We start from the raw sequence: 16,946 nt of genomic DNA, 5'->3' as shown, positions 1-16,946 counted from the left end.
GTTCTGGGACGGAACCTTGTGTCAGATTCTGCCCTGAGCCTGGAGCCTGCTTGGGATTCTCTTTCTGCCCCTCACCTGCTCGCTCGCTCTCTCTCTCTCTCTCTCTCTCAGAAAATAAGTAAATAAACATTTTTAAAGAAGTGTTTTTCCACTGCTGGTAAAAAGAATAATACGCACTTATAGAAAATTTAAAAAGCACAAAGTGTGGGCGCCTGGGTGGCTCAGTCGGTTAAGCGTCCGACTTGGGCTCAGGTCATGGTCTTGAGGTTCGTGAGTTCGAGCCCCGCGTCGGACTCTGCACTGACAGCTCAGAGCCTAGAGCCTGCTTTGGATTCTGTCTCCCTCTTTCTCTGCCCCTCCCCTGCTCACGCTCTGTCTCTGTCTCAAAAATAAACAATTAAAAAAAAAAAAAAAAAAAGGACAAAGTGTAAGAGGTAAACCAAAACTAGGAAATGGCACAACCAAGGGACAACTAGCATTGCTCTTTGGTGAAGGTTCTTCTGCCTCTCTGGGTGCATAAAAAAAGACCTGTGTATAAATGGGCTCTGGCCAGATTATTCTGGTATCTGGAACAAATTCCATTTTAAAAAGCATGTGTTATATGGCAACACAGATTAACTGCCACCCCCCGCCTGAGATAAGACCTGTCCTTCCTATGTCCCCACCATACCTCAGGTGGGACAGGTAGCACGGACTCCTCAGAAGACACACACTCTGCCACTCAAGGACAACGGCCCAGCCAAATGCCCCAGAGCTCTGTGCTTGTAAAAGCACCGCTCTAGGAGAGAGGAGGCGTGCTCTCATCCTGTAGCAACCTGTCCACAGCTGGGGGGTGGCTTCCCCAGTGGCCCAGTCAGCTTACCCCTCCGTGGGTAACAGGAGAAGGTGGGCCTGGAGCTCCCAGACCAGCGCCAAGACTCCTCTCTAAGGGGCAGAGAAGGGAATCAAGCTACTGTATACTCTTCACTGAAACATGGTCTCCTGTGACTGGAAAAGTTCGTCTCCAAGCCTGGGGGTGATCACTCATGAGAGGAGCCCATCCACCCAGGCTGATGGACCAGCAGGCTTGGCCTGGCCACTGCGGGTGACAGATGCCAAAGAAGATGTAACACACCAGGGTGCCTGGATGGCTCAGCAGGTTAAGCGGCTAATGCTTTGTTCCGGCTCAGGTCATGATCTCACAGTTTGTGGGACTGAGCCCTGAGCCAGGCTCCAGCTGACAACTCAGAGACTGCTTGCGATTCTCGCTCTCTCTTCCCCTCTCTGCTCCTCCCCTGCTCGCATGTGCTCTCTCTCTCAAAATAAATAAACTTTAAAAAAAGGAAGATGTAACTAGAAGATGTCACTTACACGGAGTCTGATCACTGGGGCCAGAACAAGAGCACGAGCACCCCCTGCATTCCTCGAGAGCACTGAGCTCAACCTGAGGAGCTGACAATTCGTGAATAAACTCAGGGCTCGGGTTCTAGCCCACCAGGTGCACCCACCATCCGACAATTCTCAAATCCAGCACTCTGAGAAAAGAGAGCAAGAGCTGGTCCAGCTCTGGCTGGCGATGGGGCAGATACTGGACTTGAACATTTTCCTGGTACTAGCTGTCCCACCACGTGATGAATGAAATCCCAGCTCTGCTATATTTCCACTGCTGAAGAGAAAGTTCTATTTGTAATTGTAACCAGTGGAAAGGAAAATCAAAGGATGAACCAAAACCCAGAAACTAGCTAGAGATTAATGTCTTTCTATCACTGTAATCAATCTTGAGTCCTGGAGCTGCAGCACCCACCGGTGGCCCACATCTCAGAAGGCTGAGAACGGTCCCTTCCGGTCAGGCCGGCCTCTCAGGAGGCACCGCCACAGAGCCATCAGGAAGTGGGAGCGCTCACCACAGCAAGCCTGCTGCATCTTGCCTCCGAGGCCGATGGCTGTGATCCTGGCCAAGGCTCGCGGCCCCTCATGGATGCTGAGGCCCTTCTTCCGACAGGGCCTCTGTCTCTGGGGAACAGGGCAGGATTCATCTGAAGAGCTTAGATCTTCAAATTTTTCTGTGGGTCAAACACCAGAATTAAGACATTTTGTTCAGTGATGGACTAACTGATGAATCCTCATGGTACGCACTGGAAGAAAATCATCATTATTGATCTTCACAAATTAAGAAGAAAAAAAAGTGTGTTTCCCACGATGTCCCTTGAAAGAAATACCACAATGGGCCAGTCCACTGCTCAGATGGGCCACGGGGACATCTGGGCAGAAAGCAAGCTTGCTAAAGCAAGAGTCTGAACTGAACAAGTTTGTCACGATGAGGGAGTCTTAGTTCTTATTCCTTTTTGTCCAGGTTTCCAGAATTTCTTAACAAGCGTCTCTTCACAGACCTATGGCAAAATCACTCACAACTTCGCAACTGTATATTCTCAACCTGCACTTTGGGGAAGCAAGTGGCACATGGCAGCCGTGTGTGCCAGGTGTGGGGAAGGACCGCGCATCACCGCCCGTCAGAGCTCGAGGGCTCAGTGCGCTCACAGCCATCTTACAGCTCTCCAGTTTTCCGGATCTCATCACACCTGCAAGGCAAAACTCATGAATGTATCAGCATAAGGTTGCCATCTGGTAAGACTTCACTCTTGGGCTGGTATGCTGGGGCTCAGCTGCTGCAGGAACCCCCCCACCCCCACCCCCCGCAACCGCCCCGGGAGCTGGAGTTCATCACAAATGATCCGAGGCCAGGAAGGGAGCCAGACCGAGCCAGGCGGTGGGAGGGGAGCAGTGCAGTCTGGCATGAACGGGGCAGCGATGGCCTTCAAGCAAGGGAGTTACTGACTCAGGATCCAAACGTGACCAGGGACCCCAGGCGGGCCATCGTCTCTCTCCCCGACTCAGCTCACTCCCTGCCTTCTGGGTTCGATGCCACCTGGAGACTATGGTCCCACCCAGTCAGTAGATGGAGGAGTTAGAAGGAATAAAAGGACGAGAGAGGAGGGACAAGCAAGGCCAAGGGCGGATCTGTGAATCTGCACCTGCCCCCAACACGTCCTCTCAAAGCTGACAAATCACCAAGGACTACAGACAGAGCCAAGCGATCCCCACGCTGCCACAGAATAGGACGGCAGGGAGCACCGCTGACCCCTTTTCCTTGCTCCGGCCCAGAGGAGACACACCCACTTCTCTTCCCGCAGAGACTTCCTGCTCATGCAGACCTGGTCTCCGCAGGGAGCAAGTAGATCTAGAAGAATACCACATACAAGAGAGAGAAGTGCCAACGCTGCCCCCAGAAAAAGTCCATTCTGTGGCAGGAATACTGAAGAGTCCCGGCGGAGGGGAAGCACAGCCCTGGAGAACCAACTTGAAAATGCACGTGGGACATGAGGGGGCAGAACGGCCCCACTCCTGGAAGGCACCTTTTGGAAACTGAACAGTGAACAGAAAAAGCGAGCAGGTGAAGTTCAGGATCTGACAAGACAAAAACGTATCAAGGACACACAGGCTTGGCCTAACTACATCCCTGTCCAAAGAAAACCCACAAGAAACAAACCAAACCCATCCAGTAAGGACTCCTCTCGAGACACTGGGGAGGAGGGAGTCCCGAAGCAGGGCCCTCACTGCAACCGGGCCGCCAAGCCCTGTAGGTGAAGTGCTCCAGCGATCCATGAACACAACTACTCCAGGGAGGAGGCAGAGACAGGCTGGACACCAGCGATTGAAGACGCTAGTTCCCCCAAACCACCGACATAAAGGAGGAGGTAAGAAAACTCTAACACTCTCTGTGACACTCTGAGTGGATAATTTGTTTCAGTAGGCTCTCCACACAACACGGGGCAACCCTGGGATCAAGAGTTGGATGCTCTATAGACTGAGCCACCCAGGTGCCCCAGAGGCGGATACCTCCTTAAACAAGCATCAGAGGATAGGGAAAAGCACCCTGACTTAGAAATCCAAAACTGAGACCAAAAAGACACAGGCATGTGCACACAACTATGAGAAAGGAAAACTGAACCCAGGAAGTAAGTGGAAAACTAAGGTCAGTGGGGCACCTGGCTGGCCTGAGGTGGTAGAGCATGTAACACTCGATCTCAGAGTTGTGAGTTTGAGCCCCACGTTGGGCACAGAGATTACTTAAAAATAAAATCTTAAAAAAAACAAACACCAAACACCAAAGGTCAAAATATTAAAATGAAGACTCAGTTACTAGGTGCCCAAGGAAGAAGAGATTTGGATGCAAAAGAAGTACTTCAAGAAGAAAATCACCAAAGAATGAATGAGATAAAAAATGTAAGACAGGACTGAGACAGAAGACAGGCAAGATGGGAAAATGACAGGGAAAAATAACCACTGGAACTTTTTAGAAGGCTGCAGACAAAAACAATTTTGCAGACCTAAGTAAGTTTGAAATCCTGAAATGAAAGGATTTCCTAGGAAAGTGCAGTTTACCAAACTTGGCCCTGTGAAATGAGAAAGCTTAAGCAGATCAATTTCTGCAGAAGAAACAGAAAAACTTAGCAGGAGCCACCTCACAAAGAGAGACCAGGCCCAGATGGTTTCACAGGAGAATCCTTCCAAACCTTCCCAAACCACAGGCTACCAAGACACCTGGGTGGCTCAGCTGGTTGAGCTTCCAGCTTCAGCTGAGGTGATGACCTCACGGTTTGTGAGTTTGGGCCCCATATATCCAGCTCTCTGCTGTCAGGGCAGAGCCCACTTCAGATCCTCTTTCCCCCTCTGTCTGTCCCTCCCCTGCTCACACTCTCTCTCAAAAATAAAGTTTAACAAAAATGAACCACTGGGACCTCATCAAAATAAAAAGCTTCTGCCCAGTGAAGGAAACAATCAGCAAAACTAAAAGGTAACCGACAGAATGGGAGAAGATATTTGCAAATGACATATCAGATAAAGGGTTGGCATCCAAAATCTATAAAGAAGTTATCAAACTCAACACCCAAAAAACAAATAATCCAGTGAAGAAATGGGCAAAAGACATGAATAGACACTTTTCCAATGAAGACATCCAGATGGCCAACTGACACATGAAAAAATGTGCAACATCACTCATCATCAGGGAAATACAAATCAAAACCACAATGAGATACCACCTTAACACCTGTCAGAATGGCTAACGTTAACAACTCAGGCAACAACAGATGTTGGCGAGGATCCTGAGAAAGAGGATCTCTTTTGCATTGTTGGAGGGAATGCAAGCTGGTGCAGCCACTCTGGCAAACAGTATGGAGGTTCCTCAAAAAAAATAGAACTACCCTATGACCCAGCAATGGCACTACTAGGCATTTATCCAAGGGATATAGGTGTGCTGTTTCGAAGGGACACATGCACCCCAATGTTTATAGCAGCACTATCAACAATAGCTGAAGTATGGAAAGAACCCAAATGTTCATCGATGGATGAATGGATAAAGAAGATGGGGTATATATATTATGATGGAGTATTACTTGGCAATCAAAAAGAATGAAATCTTGCCATTTGCAATGACATGGATGGAAATGGAGGGTATTATGCTAAGTAAAATCAGAAGAAGACAAAAATCGTATGACTTCACTCATATGAGGACTTTAAGAGACAAACCAGATGAACATAAGGGAAGGGAAACAAAAATAATATAATATAGGGAGGGGAACAAAAGAGAAGAGACTCATAAATATGGAGAACAAACTGAGGGTTACGGAAGGGGTTGTGGGGGTGATGGGCTAAATGGGTAAGGGGCACTAAGGAATCTACTCCTGAAATCATTGTTGCACTATATCCTAACTAATTTGGATGTAAATGTAAAAAAAAAAAAAAAAAAAAAAAAAAAAAAGTAAATAAATTCTTCAGCAAAAAATAAGATAAAATAAAATAAAAATTTAAAAACTTAAAAAAAAAAACCCACCACCACAGGGTACCAATACTGCATAAACTGTCCCAGAGCACAAAAAGGAAAACTTTCAAATTCTTTGTATGAAGTACAATACTGATACCTACACCTGATAAAGACAAAACAGAGAATCACAGACCAATACCATTTATAAATGAACAGCCATACAGAAACACTAAATAAAATACTAGCAAACAAAATCCAATATTGCATTCAGGAAATAATATACCACATAGGATTTCTACACAGCAAGTAAAGTTGGTTCGTTATTAGGAAATTCATTAATATACTCTATTACTAGATTTAAGGAGAAAATTAATAATCATCTCCACAGATGCTAAAAAAGCCTTTGACAAAATTCAACACTGATGGCTGTAAACAACACTCAGGAATATAGAAAATGACAAACTCTTTCTCAACATGATAAAATATATGCACACTTTACTCTTAAAATCAGCGTCTTACCTAAGGTGGCATTTCTGCTAAGGTCAGGACCTGGTGAATGCCCACTATCCCCACTCTGTTCAACACCTAACCAAATTAGGAGCCAATGTAAATGAATGAAAGAAACCAGATGTACAAAAATCAAAAAGAAGTAGTAAATCTATCTCTATGTACAGATTATATGGTAGCATACCTAGAAGACCCTACAGAATCAATAAATTCAAATGAAAGAATTCAGCAGAATATAAAACTGGTGTACAGACATCAACAGCCTTCATAGTCACAGACAGTAAGCAGAGGGTAAAATGGCAGTGAAACCCAACCCACAGAAGCAACAAAGAAAATCAGACACTTGGGAATAAAAAGTTCTATGCAAAATGTCTACGAGGAAAGATTTAAAATTTTTTTTTCAACATTTTTTAATTTATTTTTGGGACAGAGAGAGACAGAGCATGAACGGGGGAGGGGCAGAGAGAGAGGGAGACAAAGAATCGGAAACAGGCTCCAGGCTCCGAGCCATCAGCCCAGAGCCCGACGCGGGGCTCGAACTCACGAACCGCGAGATCATGACCTGGCTGAAGTCGGACGCTTAACCGACTGCGCCACCCAGGCGCCCCTAGATTTTAAACCCTCCAATAGACACAAAAGATGTCCCTTGTCTAGAGAGTCCGACTCAACAGCATGAAAGGGTAGTTCATTTATAAATTTGCCACAATCTCAATAACATGCTGTTTTTAAGCAGCTAGACAAGCTGGTGTTCAAGTTCACACACACAAAACAGCAATAGCTATGGGAACACTGAAAAGGAAAGGCTGCAGGGGAGACTGGCCGGACGAGAGGCAAAAAGCCTCTGCATATTTACAACAGCGGAGGTCTGCTGTATGAACAGACAGACCTGGGGAACAGAACAGAGGTCCAGAAACAGACCTGGACACAAAAAGAAATTCAGAATATAGTACAAAGATAGCTTCTCAGATCACCAGGTCAAAGATGGACTGTTGAATAATTTCATGAAGCCAAGACAATGGGGAAGCCATCTGAAAAAAACCACACGTCACACCATGCATGACAATAAAGTATAAATGGATCAGAGAGCTGAATATAAAAAATGAAACCATGGAAGTACCAGAAGAAAACGGACAAATTCATACACAACCAAGGCACAAAGACCTTCTGTGACCCCAAATCTAAAGGCAGTACAAGACTGAACTTGACTACATAAAATTAAAACATTTCACATGGCAATAAGCACCACAAGCAAAGTCAAGAAACTGTAAGCAATCCCCTTCGTGTGGCCGCCGTGCCACCTCTCCCTGGGCACCCCGGCATCCTGGGCACACCTTCAGCCTGGCAGGAACCATTCTACATTCTAACGTCTCTCCTATCAGACCAGCAAGCCTCAACCTCGACTGTACAGTGGAGTCACAGGGAAAGCAGAGGTCTCCTGTCAAGGCTGCGAGAGCCAAATCTCGGGAGGAGAGGTGGGAGCTGGGGCCGGGGGCGGGGGGGGGGGGGTCTTCCTCCCTCTCCCATCCCCCCCTGCGGAACTCCAGCAGAGGGCACAGAAGCAGATACCTGGGCTCCGATAGAGGTTCTTGGGCAGAGTAGGAGAGTGAGCGTCTATCAACCCCACGATCTTCATGTGTCCATACTGCTTGGCCAGCATCCGGGCTGTGGCTCCACTGTGGTCTCTCGTGTCCACTCTGACTCCCTGTGAAATTCATGAAAGAACAAGTACTAGGAACCTGCCCCGTAAAGCACCCTCACTTCCCTGGATGCAGACTCTGGACTCCAACCAAAAAGTACACTGAATTCTCACCACCCTGGAAAGGTCTTGCCCTGGGCCCTTAACAGCCCCACATCTGCGTAAGAAAAAGGCGAAGGCTCCTTAAGGACAAGGTGGGGGGCGCTGGGGAGGGGCTTGCTGGCAGCAGTCTCCCCACCAGAGAGCCATGGCAGCTCTCCAACCTCATTCTTGGGCTTTCCAAGCCAGGCAGACAGGTGCTTAAGGGAGAGGCAGGCACTTGCCCCAGGTGGGGAAGGGCGTACTGCAGGCAATGAGGCCAGAGCCTGACCTTCACCCTTTGAATCTGGGCATGCCCAACTCGCTCCACTTCTCTTCACACAGAAAAAACCTCAGACAACAGCTTCACCAGGGAAGCAACTTTTAAAAGTCACAACCACAATGACAGCACCATCCTTCTGAAGAAGAGTCTGGGAGTTTTTATCCAAAGGCCTAAAACATACTTCTGGTCTTCAGCACAAATGTTTCCAATCCTAGGACTCTCTCCTAAGGAAATTACCCCAAATAACAGAGAAAGCTTGTATGACATAGGTGTTTGGTAGAACATATCTGCAGTAACAGAAACCTGGAGACAGTGTAAATGGGGGAGGAGTTAGCTATGTTATGGCCATAAACGCTGGTATTTACAAATAATTGGTATAGCCGAGTTTTTGAAAGGACCATAGTATATCTTTACAACATATAAGATATAAGGTATCCTTATGACGAAGAGAAGGAGACAGGGACACACTGGGGACACAGCCATGTGAAGACAGAGGCAGGGACTGAATGATGCGTCTACGAGCCAAGAAACACCAGGAGCCACCAGAAGTTCAGAGAGAAAAGGAACCATTCCTCCCCAAAGCCTTTGGAGGGGATGTGGCCCTGTTGACACCTTGATCCTGGACTTCTGGCATCCAGAACTGTGAGAAAATCAATTTCTGTGTTTTAAGCCCCCCAAGTTTATAGTAAATTGTTAACAGCAGCCACAGGAAACAAATACACCCATTAATGTGTGAATGGTTAAATGGATTAAGGCATATCACTACTATCAAGTACTGGATCAGAAAGAATGAGGCAGGTTTCTCTACTGATGTGGAAATAAGTTTGTGATATTTTGCTAACATTTAAAAACACACTGCAGAAGTCTACGTATCCAAGTTTACATAGCAGGATTACACTTATGAAGAAATCTGTTCAGAGTTATTAACACTCTGGGATGGGGAAGTGTGAGAAAACCTACAGAAGTTTTTTTAATGCTTATTCCTAAAATTTCTATTAATTTTCCTGTAAGTTTTATTGTTTGGCTGTTTTTAAGCCTATAGGTTATATTATTTTCATTTATATGTTTTTTTATTCTTTGAGAGAGAAAGAGAGGGAGAGCATGAGCTTGAGCACACAAGTGGGGCAGGGGCAGAGAGAGAGGGAGACACAGAATCCGAAGCAGGGTCCAGGCTCTGAGCTGTCAGCACAGAGCCCGGCGTAGGGCTCGAACCCACCAACCGTGAGATCATGACGTGAGCCGAAGTTGGAGGCCCAACCAACTGAGCCACCCAGGCGCCTCACAGATTATTTATTTATTTTTTTATTTTTTAACGTTTATTTATTTTTCAGACAGAGAGAGACAGAGCATGAATGGGGAGGGTCAGAGAGCGGGAGACACAGAATCTGAAACAGGCTCCAGGCTCTGAGCTGTCTGTCAGCACAGAGCCCGACGCGGGGCTCGAACTCACGGACCACGAAATCATGACCTGAGCCGAAGTCGGCCGCTTAACCGACTGAGCCACCCAGGCGCCCCCATAGATTTTTTAACATCATGAAAATACGGGGGTACCTAAGTGGCTCCATCAGTTGAGTGTGTGACTCTTGACTTTCTCCCTCTCTCTCTGCCCCTTCCCTGCTTGCTCTCAAAATAAATAACTTAAGAAATCATGACAATATATACATTATACAGGCACACCTCAGAGATACCACAGGTGCAGTTCCAGACTGCTGCGGGAAAGGATCGCAACAAACCAAGTCAAGTGAATTTTTTCGTTTCCCAGTGCATATAAAAGTTGTATTTACACTATACGGTGGTCGTATATTAAGTGTGCATGATGTCTAAAAAAACCAACATGGGGGCACCTGGGCGGCTCAGTTGGTTAAGAGTTGGACTCTTGATCTTGGTTCAGGTCATGATCTCACAGTTTTGACACTGAGCCCGAAGTTGGGCTCTGCACTGGGAGCGGAGCCTGCTTAAGATTCTCTCTCTCCCGCTCCCTCTGCTCCTCCCCCAGTGCTCGCTCTCTCTCTGAAAACAAAACAAAACAAAACAAAAGGAAAAAACAATATATATACCTAAATTAAAAAATACTTTATTGGGAGGGGCGCCTGGGTGGCTCAGTCGGTTAAGCGTCCTACTTCAGCTCAGGTCATGATCTCGCAGTTTGTGGGTTCGAGCCCCACATTGGGCTCTGTGCTGATGGTTCGGAGCCTGGAGCCTGCTTCAGAATCTGTGTCTCCCTTTCTCTCTGCTCACCACCTCCCCTCACCTCCCAGCGGGCAGTCTGTCTCTCTCTCTCAGAAGTAAATAAACATTTAAAACATTAAAAAAAAAAAAACAAAAAAAACTTTACCGGGGTACTTGCTTGCTTCAGTCAGTTTAGCATGATCTCAGGGTTGTGAGTTCAACCCCCATGTTGAGCATAGAGCTTATTTAAACAAACAAAAACTTTCTGCTAAAAAAAAGGTATCAACTGGCTTTCCAGCAAGTCATAATCACTAACTATAGATAACCATAACAAGTATGACAGTAATGAAAAAATTTGAAATACTGTGAGAACTACTAAAATGTGACCCAAGGGGCACCTGGGTGGTGCAGTTGGTTAAGCATCCCACTCTTGATCTCAGCTCAGGTCATGATTTCACAGTTTGTGAGTTTGAGCCCCACATTGGGCTCTCTGCTGGTGGCATAGAACCTGCTTGGGACTCTGTCTCTCCTTCTCTCTGCCCCTCCCCAGCTTGTATATTCTCTCTCTCAAAATAAATAAATAAATAAAAACTAAAAGTAAAATGTGACCCAGAGACACAAAGTGAGCAAATGCTGTTACAAAAATGGCATCAACAGATTTGCTTGAAGCAGAAACCTTCAATCTGTAAAAAAAAAAATGCAGCATTTGCGAAATTCAATACAGTAAAACAATAAAATGAGGTGTCCCTGCACATTCATAAGTTATAGGAGGATTTCCACACCATATTGCTATTATTGAGGATTTAAGACAAGTTTTATATTTTAAAATATTTTTCAGACCTTATTTGTTTATGCACTTTTACAGGTTCATGGAAAGGCACAAAGAAGTTATTAAATCATTGATAAAAAGCTATTTAAGGGCACCTGTGGGGCTCAGTCATTTAAGTGTCCGACTCTTGATTTCCACTCAGGTCACGATCTCATGGGTCATGAGATAGAGCCCCATGTGGAGCTCTGCACTGACAACACAAGGACTACCTGGGATTCTCTCTGCTCCTCCCCTGCTTGTGTTCAATCTCTCTCTCTCTCTCTCTCTCTCTCTAATAAACAAACAAAAAAAAGCTATTTAACAAGGAAAAAGTTTGTAACTATGAGAGGTGATAGATGTTAACTTACTGTGGTATTACACACAATATACACATAATTCAAATCATTATGTAGCACACCTTAAACTTACATAATGTTATATGTCAATTTTATCTCAAGAAGAATGGAAAAAATATTTTAAAGATAAAAGATTAAGCAAAAAGGGGGGCTCAGCCAGTTAAGTGCCCAACTCTTGATTTCCACTCAGGTCATGATCTCATGGTTCATGGGTTCAAGCCCCGTGTCAGGCTCTGTGCTGCCAGCTCAGAGCCTGGAGCCTGCTTCGGATTCTGTGTCTCCCTCTCTCTCTGCCCCTCCCCTGCTCATGCTCTGTCCCTCTCTCTCTCTCTCTCAAAAATAATCTTCCATCTTCCTAATCTTCCTTCGTTTCTAAATTCACTACTCATGAGCACGCTTACTTTAAAAGTATAAAAAAACGAGCTTTCCATTTAAAATTTTTTTTTTTTCAACGTTTTTTATTTATTTTTGGGACAGAGAGAGACAGAGCATGAACGGGGGAGGGGCAGAGAGAGAGGGAGACACAGAATCGGAAACAGGCTCCAGGCTCCGAGCCATCAGCCCAGAGCCTGACGCGGGGCTCGAACTCACGGACCGCGAGATCGTGACCTGGCTGAAGTCGGACGCTTAACCGACTGCGCCACCCAGGCGCCCCAAGCTTTCCATTTTAAAAGCTTCAACCCAGCAGTCTGGTGTCTGAGGGCAGAACCAGTGGGGCTCAGGGCTCTGGAGGACAAACCAGCAAACATTAAATGTGTACACACCTCTGACCCAGCAATTCCACTTCCAGGAATTTGGCCTCAGGAAATAATTAAGGACATACACTAACATTTGGGATGTTCCCATCAGCATTTAGCATGGTCAAAACCATGAAGACCCTAAAATGAGAAATCAGTGAACTAAGTGAGATCTATAAAGTGGAACACCCGTCCCCCATTTACATGACAGGTCCAAGTATATACGTATTAATATGGATGGGGTGCCCAAGACATCGTGAAGAGAAAAAAAAAAAAAAGCATATTACAAAACATTTTGTATAACAGGACTCCACTTTAACTTAAAATATTTATTAAAAAAAAAAAAAAAACAGGAGGGAGCACCCAGGAGGCTCAGTCAGTTACATGTCCAAACTTGAGCTTAGGTCATGATCTCAGAGTTTTCATGAGTTCGAGCCCCGTATCGGCTCTGTGCTGACAGTGCAGAGCCTGCCTGGGATTCTCTCTTTCAAAATAAATAAATAAACTTACAAAAAAAAATCAGGATACTCAATGAGTTATTAACATGTGTGATATCTGGGTGATGAGATTAGGAATAGTTTTGGATTTCTTTTTGCTTCACTGTACTTTCTAATTCTTTTATAGCAGGCATATACCACTGTACAATAAACATTCATTTATGTACTCCTCTGCCTTATTTTGAAAACCCATGACCAACTGACAAGCTTGGTTGAGCCTAGTATAAAAGGTGATTATCACAGGTCCCCTAGTAGGACAAAACTGCATTTTTACAAGACCTTAACTGAGTTTTACTTTCTATAATCCCCCACTTTCAAGAGCTCTAGTTAGAAATCAGCTATGAAACCTTCAGCCTTCAAAGATCATTTCTAGACGGGTCTAGAAGGGGAAATGGAACGAAGGTAGTCAAAAGGCACAAATTTCCAGTTATAAGCAATTTACGATGACTGCAGTGAACATTGCCCTATGACATATATTGAAGTTGTGGAGAGTAAATCCTGAGTTCTCGTCACAAGGAAACAATCTGTGTCTGTGTCTACGTAAGATGTGAACGCTCGCCGGATACGTGGTCATCACTTGACAACCCATGGAAGTGAAATCACAACACTGCACACCCTACACTTAACAACAGGGATGTTTGTCAGTTCTAGCTCAGTAAAACTGGGGGAGGGAAAGAGGGAGAATTTCTAGTTTCAATTTGATAGAAAGAACTCAAACGTTTCAACCAAAACAAACAACACCATCTTTACTGCAGGGTTTCAACTATCATCTGTTTTTAAGCTTGGAAGACTTCAACCTCAGACTATAGGAAAGGGAAAAAAGCAGTAATGTTATTCCTTAGTGACTAAATGAGGAAGAAAATAGAACCCAGGACAAGGTCCCTGAGGTGAGGGAAGAAAATATGATTTTTTTTTTTTAATTTTTTTTTTTCAACGTTTATTTATTTTTGGGACAGAGAGAGACAGAGCATGAACGGGGGAGGGGCAGAGAGAGAGGGAGACACAGAATCGGAAACAGGCTCCAGGCTCTGAGCCATCAGCCCAGAGCCCGACGCGGGGCTCGAACTCATGGACCGCGAGATCGTGACCTGGCTGAAGTCGGACGCTTAACCGACTGCGCCACCCAGGCGCCCCAAAATATGATTTTTTTTATCCATCCTTTACAATGTTTTGGTTTTTCTTCCTCTTTTATAATGTACGTAACATATTACTAGAGAAGGACATGACTGGTGGAGCTGTGAGGGGGAACGGAGCAGGAAGGGGAACGGAGTACAAGGGAGGCAGCTACAGCCCTCTCCTGTCCTTGCAGAGCACAGAGTGTCCATCCTCATGCAGTTCTCTGTCTCCAGGACCGGGGACTGGCTCTGGAGGGCCCACCCCTCTGGCTCCCTGAGATCTAACCATGACTGAGCAGGAGGAAATCTACAGGGAATGAGGAGCAAAGGAGCATCTATGCAGGCCTAGCCACACGGCCTCGCCAGCAGAGGAACAACCTGGCCATCAGCCACAGGCTCCCAGCAGTGCCCACCACCATCAGCCAGAAAGGAATCATGCTGAATCGACCAACACCTTCTACTCCCGATTAGTGCTCTAGAGGGAGAACTCAGAGTTGATTTCCAGAGTTTGATTGCTGTATGTGATTATGAAAGACAAAACTGTTTTTAGGAAATACATACTAAAGTACTGAGGGGGAAAAAGGGCATTATGTCAGCAACTTACTTTCAAATGGTTCTAAAAAGATAATATGTATATAAAGAGAGACTAAATAAAGAAAACGAGATGAAATGTTAATATATGGGGAATCTAATGAAGGCACAGAAATTTTTTGCATTCTTTTGACATTTAAGTCTGAAATTATTTCAAAATTTCAAAAAATTTTCAAAAGAAATCCAATTCAATTTGTTGCTCCTCAAAACAAGTTGCCTACAACAGACAATCTCACACCCAGCTGGGGAATAAAGGTACCAAATGAGGGGCATAATCTGCATGGTAGATAAATTACCTAAAGTCTCTGACTTTCCAATGTGTTTTCCACTTAAAAAACTATGTGAATGTCTCATGACTTCCAGTTCTACCTTACTTGAAATCAAACTCTCAACTCAGAAGCAGAGGTTATGCTTTTTACAGGTTTGAGCTCATACTCATCTATTCTTCACCTTATGCTAGGTCTTAAGAGTGCAATTACCTTCAGAGAACAATTATTTGCAAAAAGAAAGCCCAAATGGCTGATAAATATGCGAAACAATGCTCAACCTCACCAGAAATCAGAGAAAGGCAAAAGCAGGAGACAGCTCATCTGACAGTGTACCAAGTGTTATTGAGGGCATACAGGATGAGAGCTACAACGATCAGAACATCAATCAGGAAAGTCAGTTAACACTGTCTGGTAACGATTCACCCACCCTACACACAAAAAAATTCTACTTGAAGAATATATTCTGATTTCTTTAAAATCTCTCCACACATGCTCGAGAAGACAAGTAAAAAACGAGAACCACAGCCCTGTCAACAATAGCAAAGTGGAAACAACTTAAATGTCCACTAAGAAAGGAATGAATAAAATGTAAAATACTCTTATGTTCAACATACACAGAGCTGTCAAAATGAATGAACTGTATCTCCAAGTACCAGAACTCTGTTGAATGACACGTAACAGTCTGACATGTTATTTACACGTATCTTTAAAATACATAAAACATGGGGCGCCTGGGTGGCGCAGTCGGTTAAGCGTCCGACTTCAGCCAGGTCACAATCTCGCGGTCCGTGAGTTCGAGCCCCGCGTCAGGCTCTGGGCTGATGGCTCAGAGCCTGGAGCCTGTTTCCGATTCTGTGTCTCCCTCTCTCTCTGCCCCTCCCCCGTTCATGCTCTGTCTCTCTCTGTCCCAAAAAAATAAATAAAAACGTTGAAAAAAAAATGAAAAAAAAAAATACATAAAACAGGGGCGCCTAGGTGGTTCAGTCGGTTAAGCATCCGACTTCGGCTCAGGTCGTGATCTCGCGGTCCGTGAGTTCGAGCCCCGCGTCGGGCTCTGTGCTGACTGCTCAGAGCCTGGAGCCTGTTTCAGATTCTGTGTCTCCTTCTCTCTCTGACCCTCCCCCATTCATGCTCTGTCTCTGTCTCAAAAATAAATAAATGTTAAAAAAATAAATAAAATAATAAAATAAAATAAAATAAAATAAAATAAAATATATAAAACAATCTGTGCATTCCTTGAGGTCACACAGTGCGTGATGAAAGTATAAACTCAGGGACAGGAAAGGTACAGACCAACATCTGCAGAGAGGTCACCCTGGGATCATGTGGGTGGTATTAGATTTATCTTCTGTACTTTTCTGTATGTTGACAGTACTTCAAGGGGGGCGCCTGGGTGGCTCAGTCGGTTAAGCACACGACTCTTGATTTCAGCTCAGGTCTTGATCTCACAATTGTGGGATCAAACTCTGCGGCGGGCTCTGTGCTGAGCGTGGAGCCTGCTTAGGATTCTCTGCCCCACCCCCACTCACATGCACTCTCTCTGAAAATAAATAAACATTAAAAAAAAAAAAAAAAAAAGGAAAGAGGGGATCCTGGGTGGCTCAGTTGGCTAAGCATCCGACTTCAGCTCAGGTCATGATCTCACGGTTCATGGGTTCAAGCCCTGTGTGTCTGGCTCCGTGCTGTCAGTGCAGAGCCTGGAGCCTGCTTCAGATTCTGTGTGTCTCTCTCTCTCTCTCTGCTCCACCCCCACTTGCATCCTGTCTCTCTCAAAAATAAGTAATCAAAATTTAAGGTTCATAATTCTTGCTACTGTGGAGAGAATGGAAGCTTGTACAGTTTGTTCTTCAGATGGCAAGTGAGCAACACCTATGTTAAGACTGTACTTACACTCCACGCAAAATTCTACCTTCATTACTCAACCAGACAGATGTGGTCACACACGTGTGCAGAGATGTATGTGCAGAAAGTCTCCACGGCACTGTGTGTGACAGCAAATGGCTGGCAACGACCTAATTTCATCCACAGACCACTGTC

The 16,946-nt window shown here is 45.1% G+C and overlaps 1 protein-coding gene and 1 long non-coding RNA gene across 9 annotated transcripts in view; one reads left to right on the top strand and one right to left on the bottom strand.

Annotated features, from left to right (window-relative positions):
* Positions 1-16,946, bottom strand: part of ANKS3 (ankyrin repeat and sterile alpha motif domain containing 3) — a 35,271-nt gene that overhangs the window by 7,418 nt on the left and 10,907 nt on the right. For all 8 annotated transcript variants that reach the window (XM_086692159.1, XM_086692158.1, XM_086692160.1 and 5 more), the window contains 2 exons: positions 7,877-8,012; positions 1,884-2,042 (listed from right to left, as the gene is read on the bottom strand). In XM_086692159.1, coding sequence (XP_086548285.1) covers positions 1,884-2,042; positions 7,877-8,012 — 295 coding nt within the window. The remainder of the gene's footprint in view (positions 1-1,883; positions 2,043-7,876; positions 8,013-16,946) is intronic.
* LOC147573161 (uncharacterized) lies at positions 2,039-14,863 on the top strand. Its single transcript, XR_015245507.1, has 2 exons — positions 2,039-3,734; positions 14,284-14,863. It is a non-coding gene; the product is annotated as an uncharacterized LOC147573161 (long non-coding RNA).

This window comes from Puma concolor, chromosome E3, assembly GCF_028749965.1.
Source record: "Puma concolor isolate L17-30 chromosome E3, mPumCon1.1.hap2, whole genome shotgun sequence".
Taxonomy (NCBI): domain Eukaryota; kingdom Metazoa; phylum Chordata; class Mammalia; order Carnivora; family Felidae; genus Puma; species Puma concolor.
Note: the sequence above shows the minus strand (reverse complement) of the source record. Positions and strands in the feature narration are given on the sequence as shown.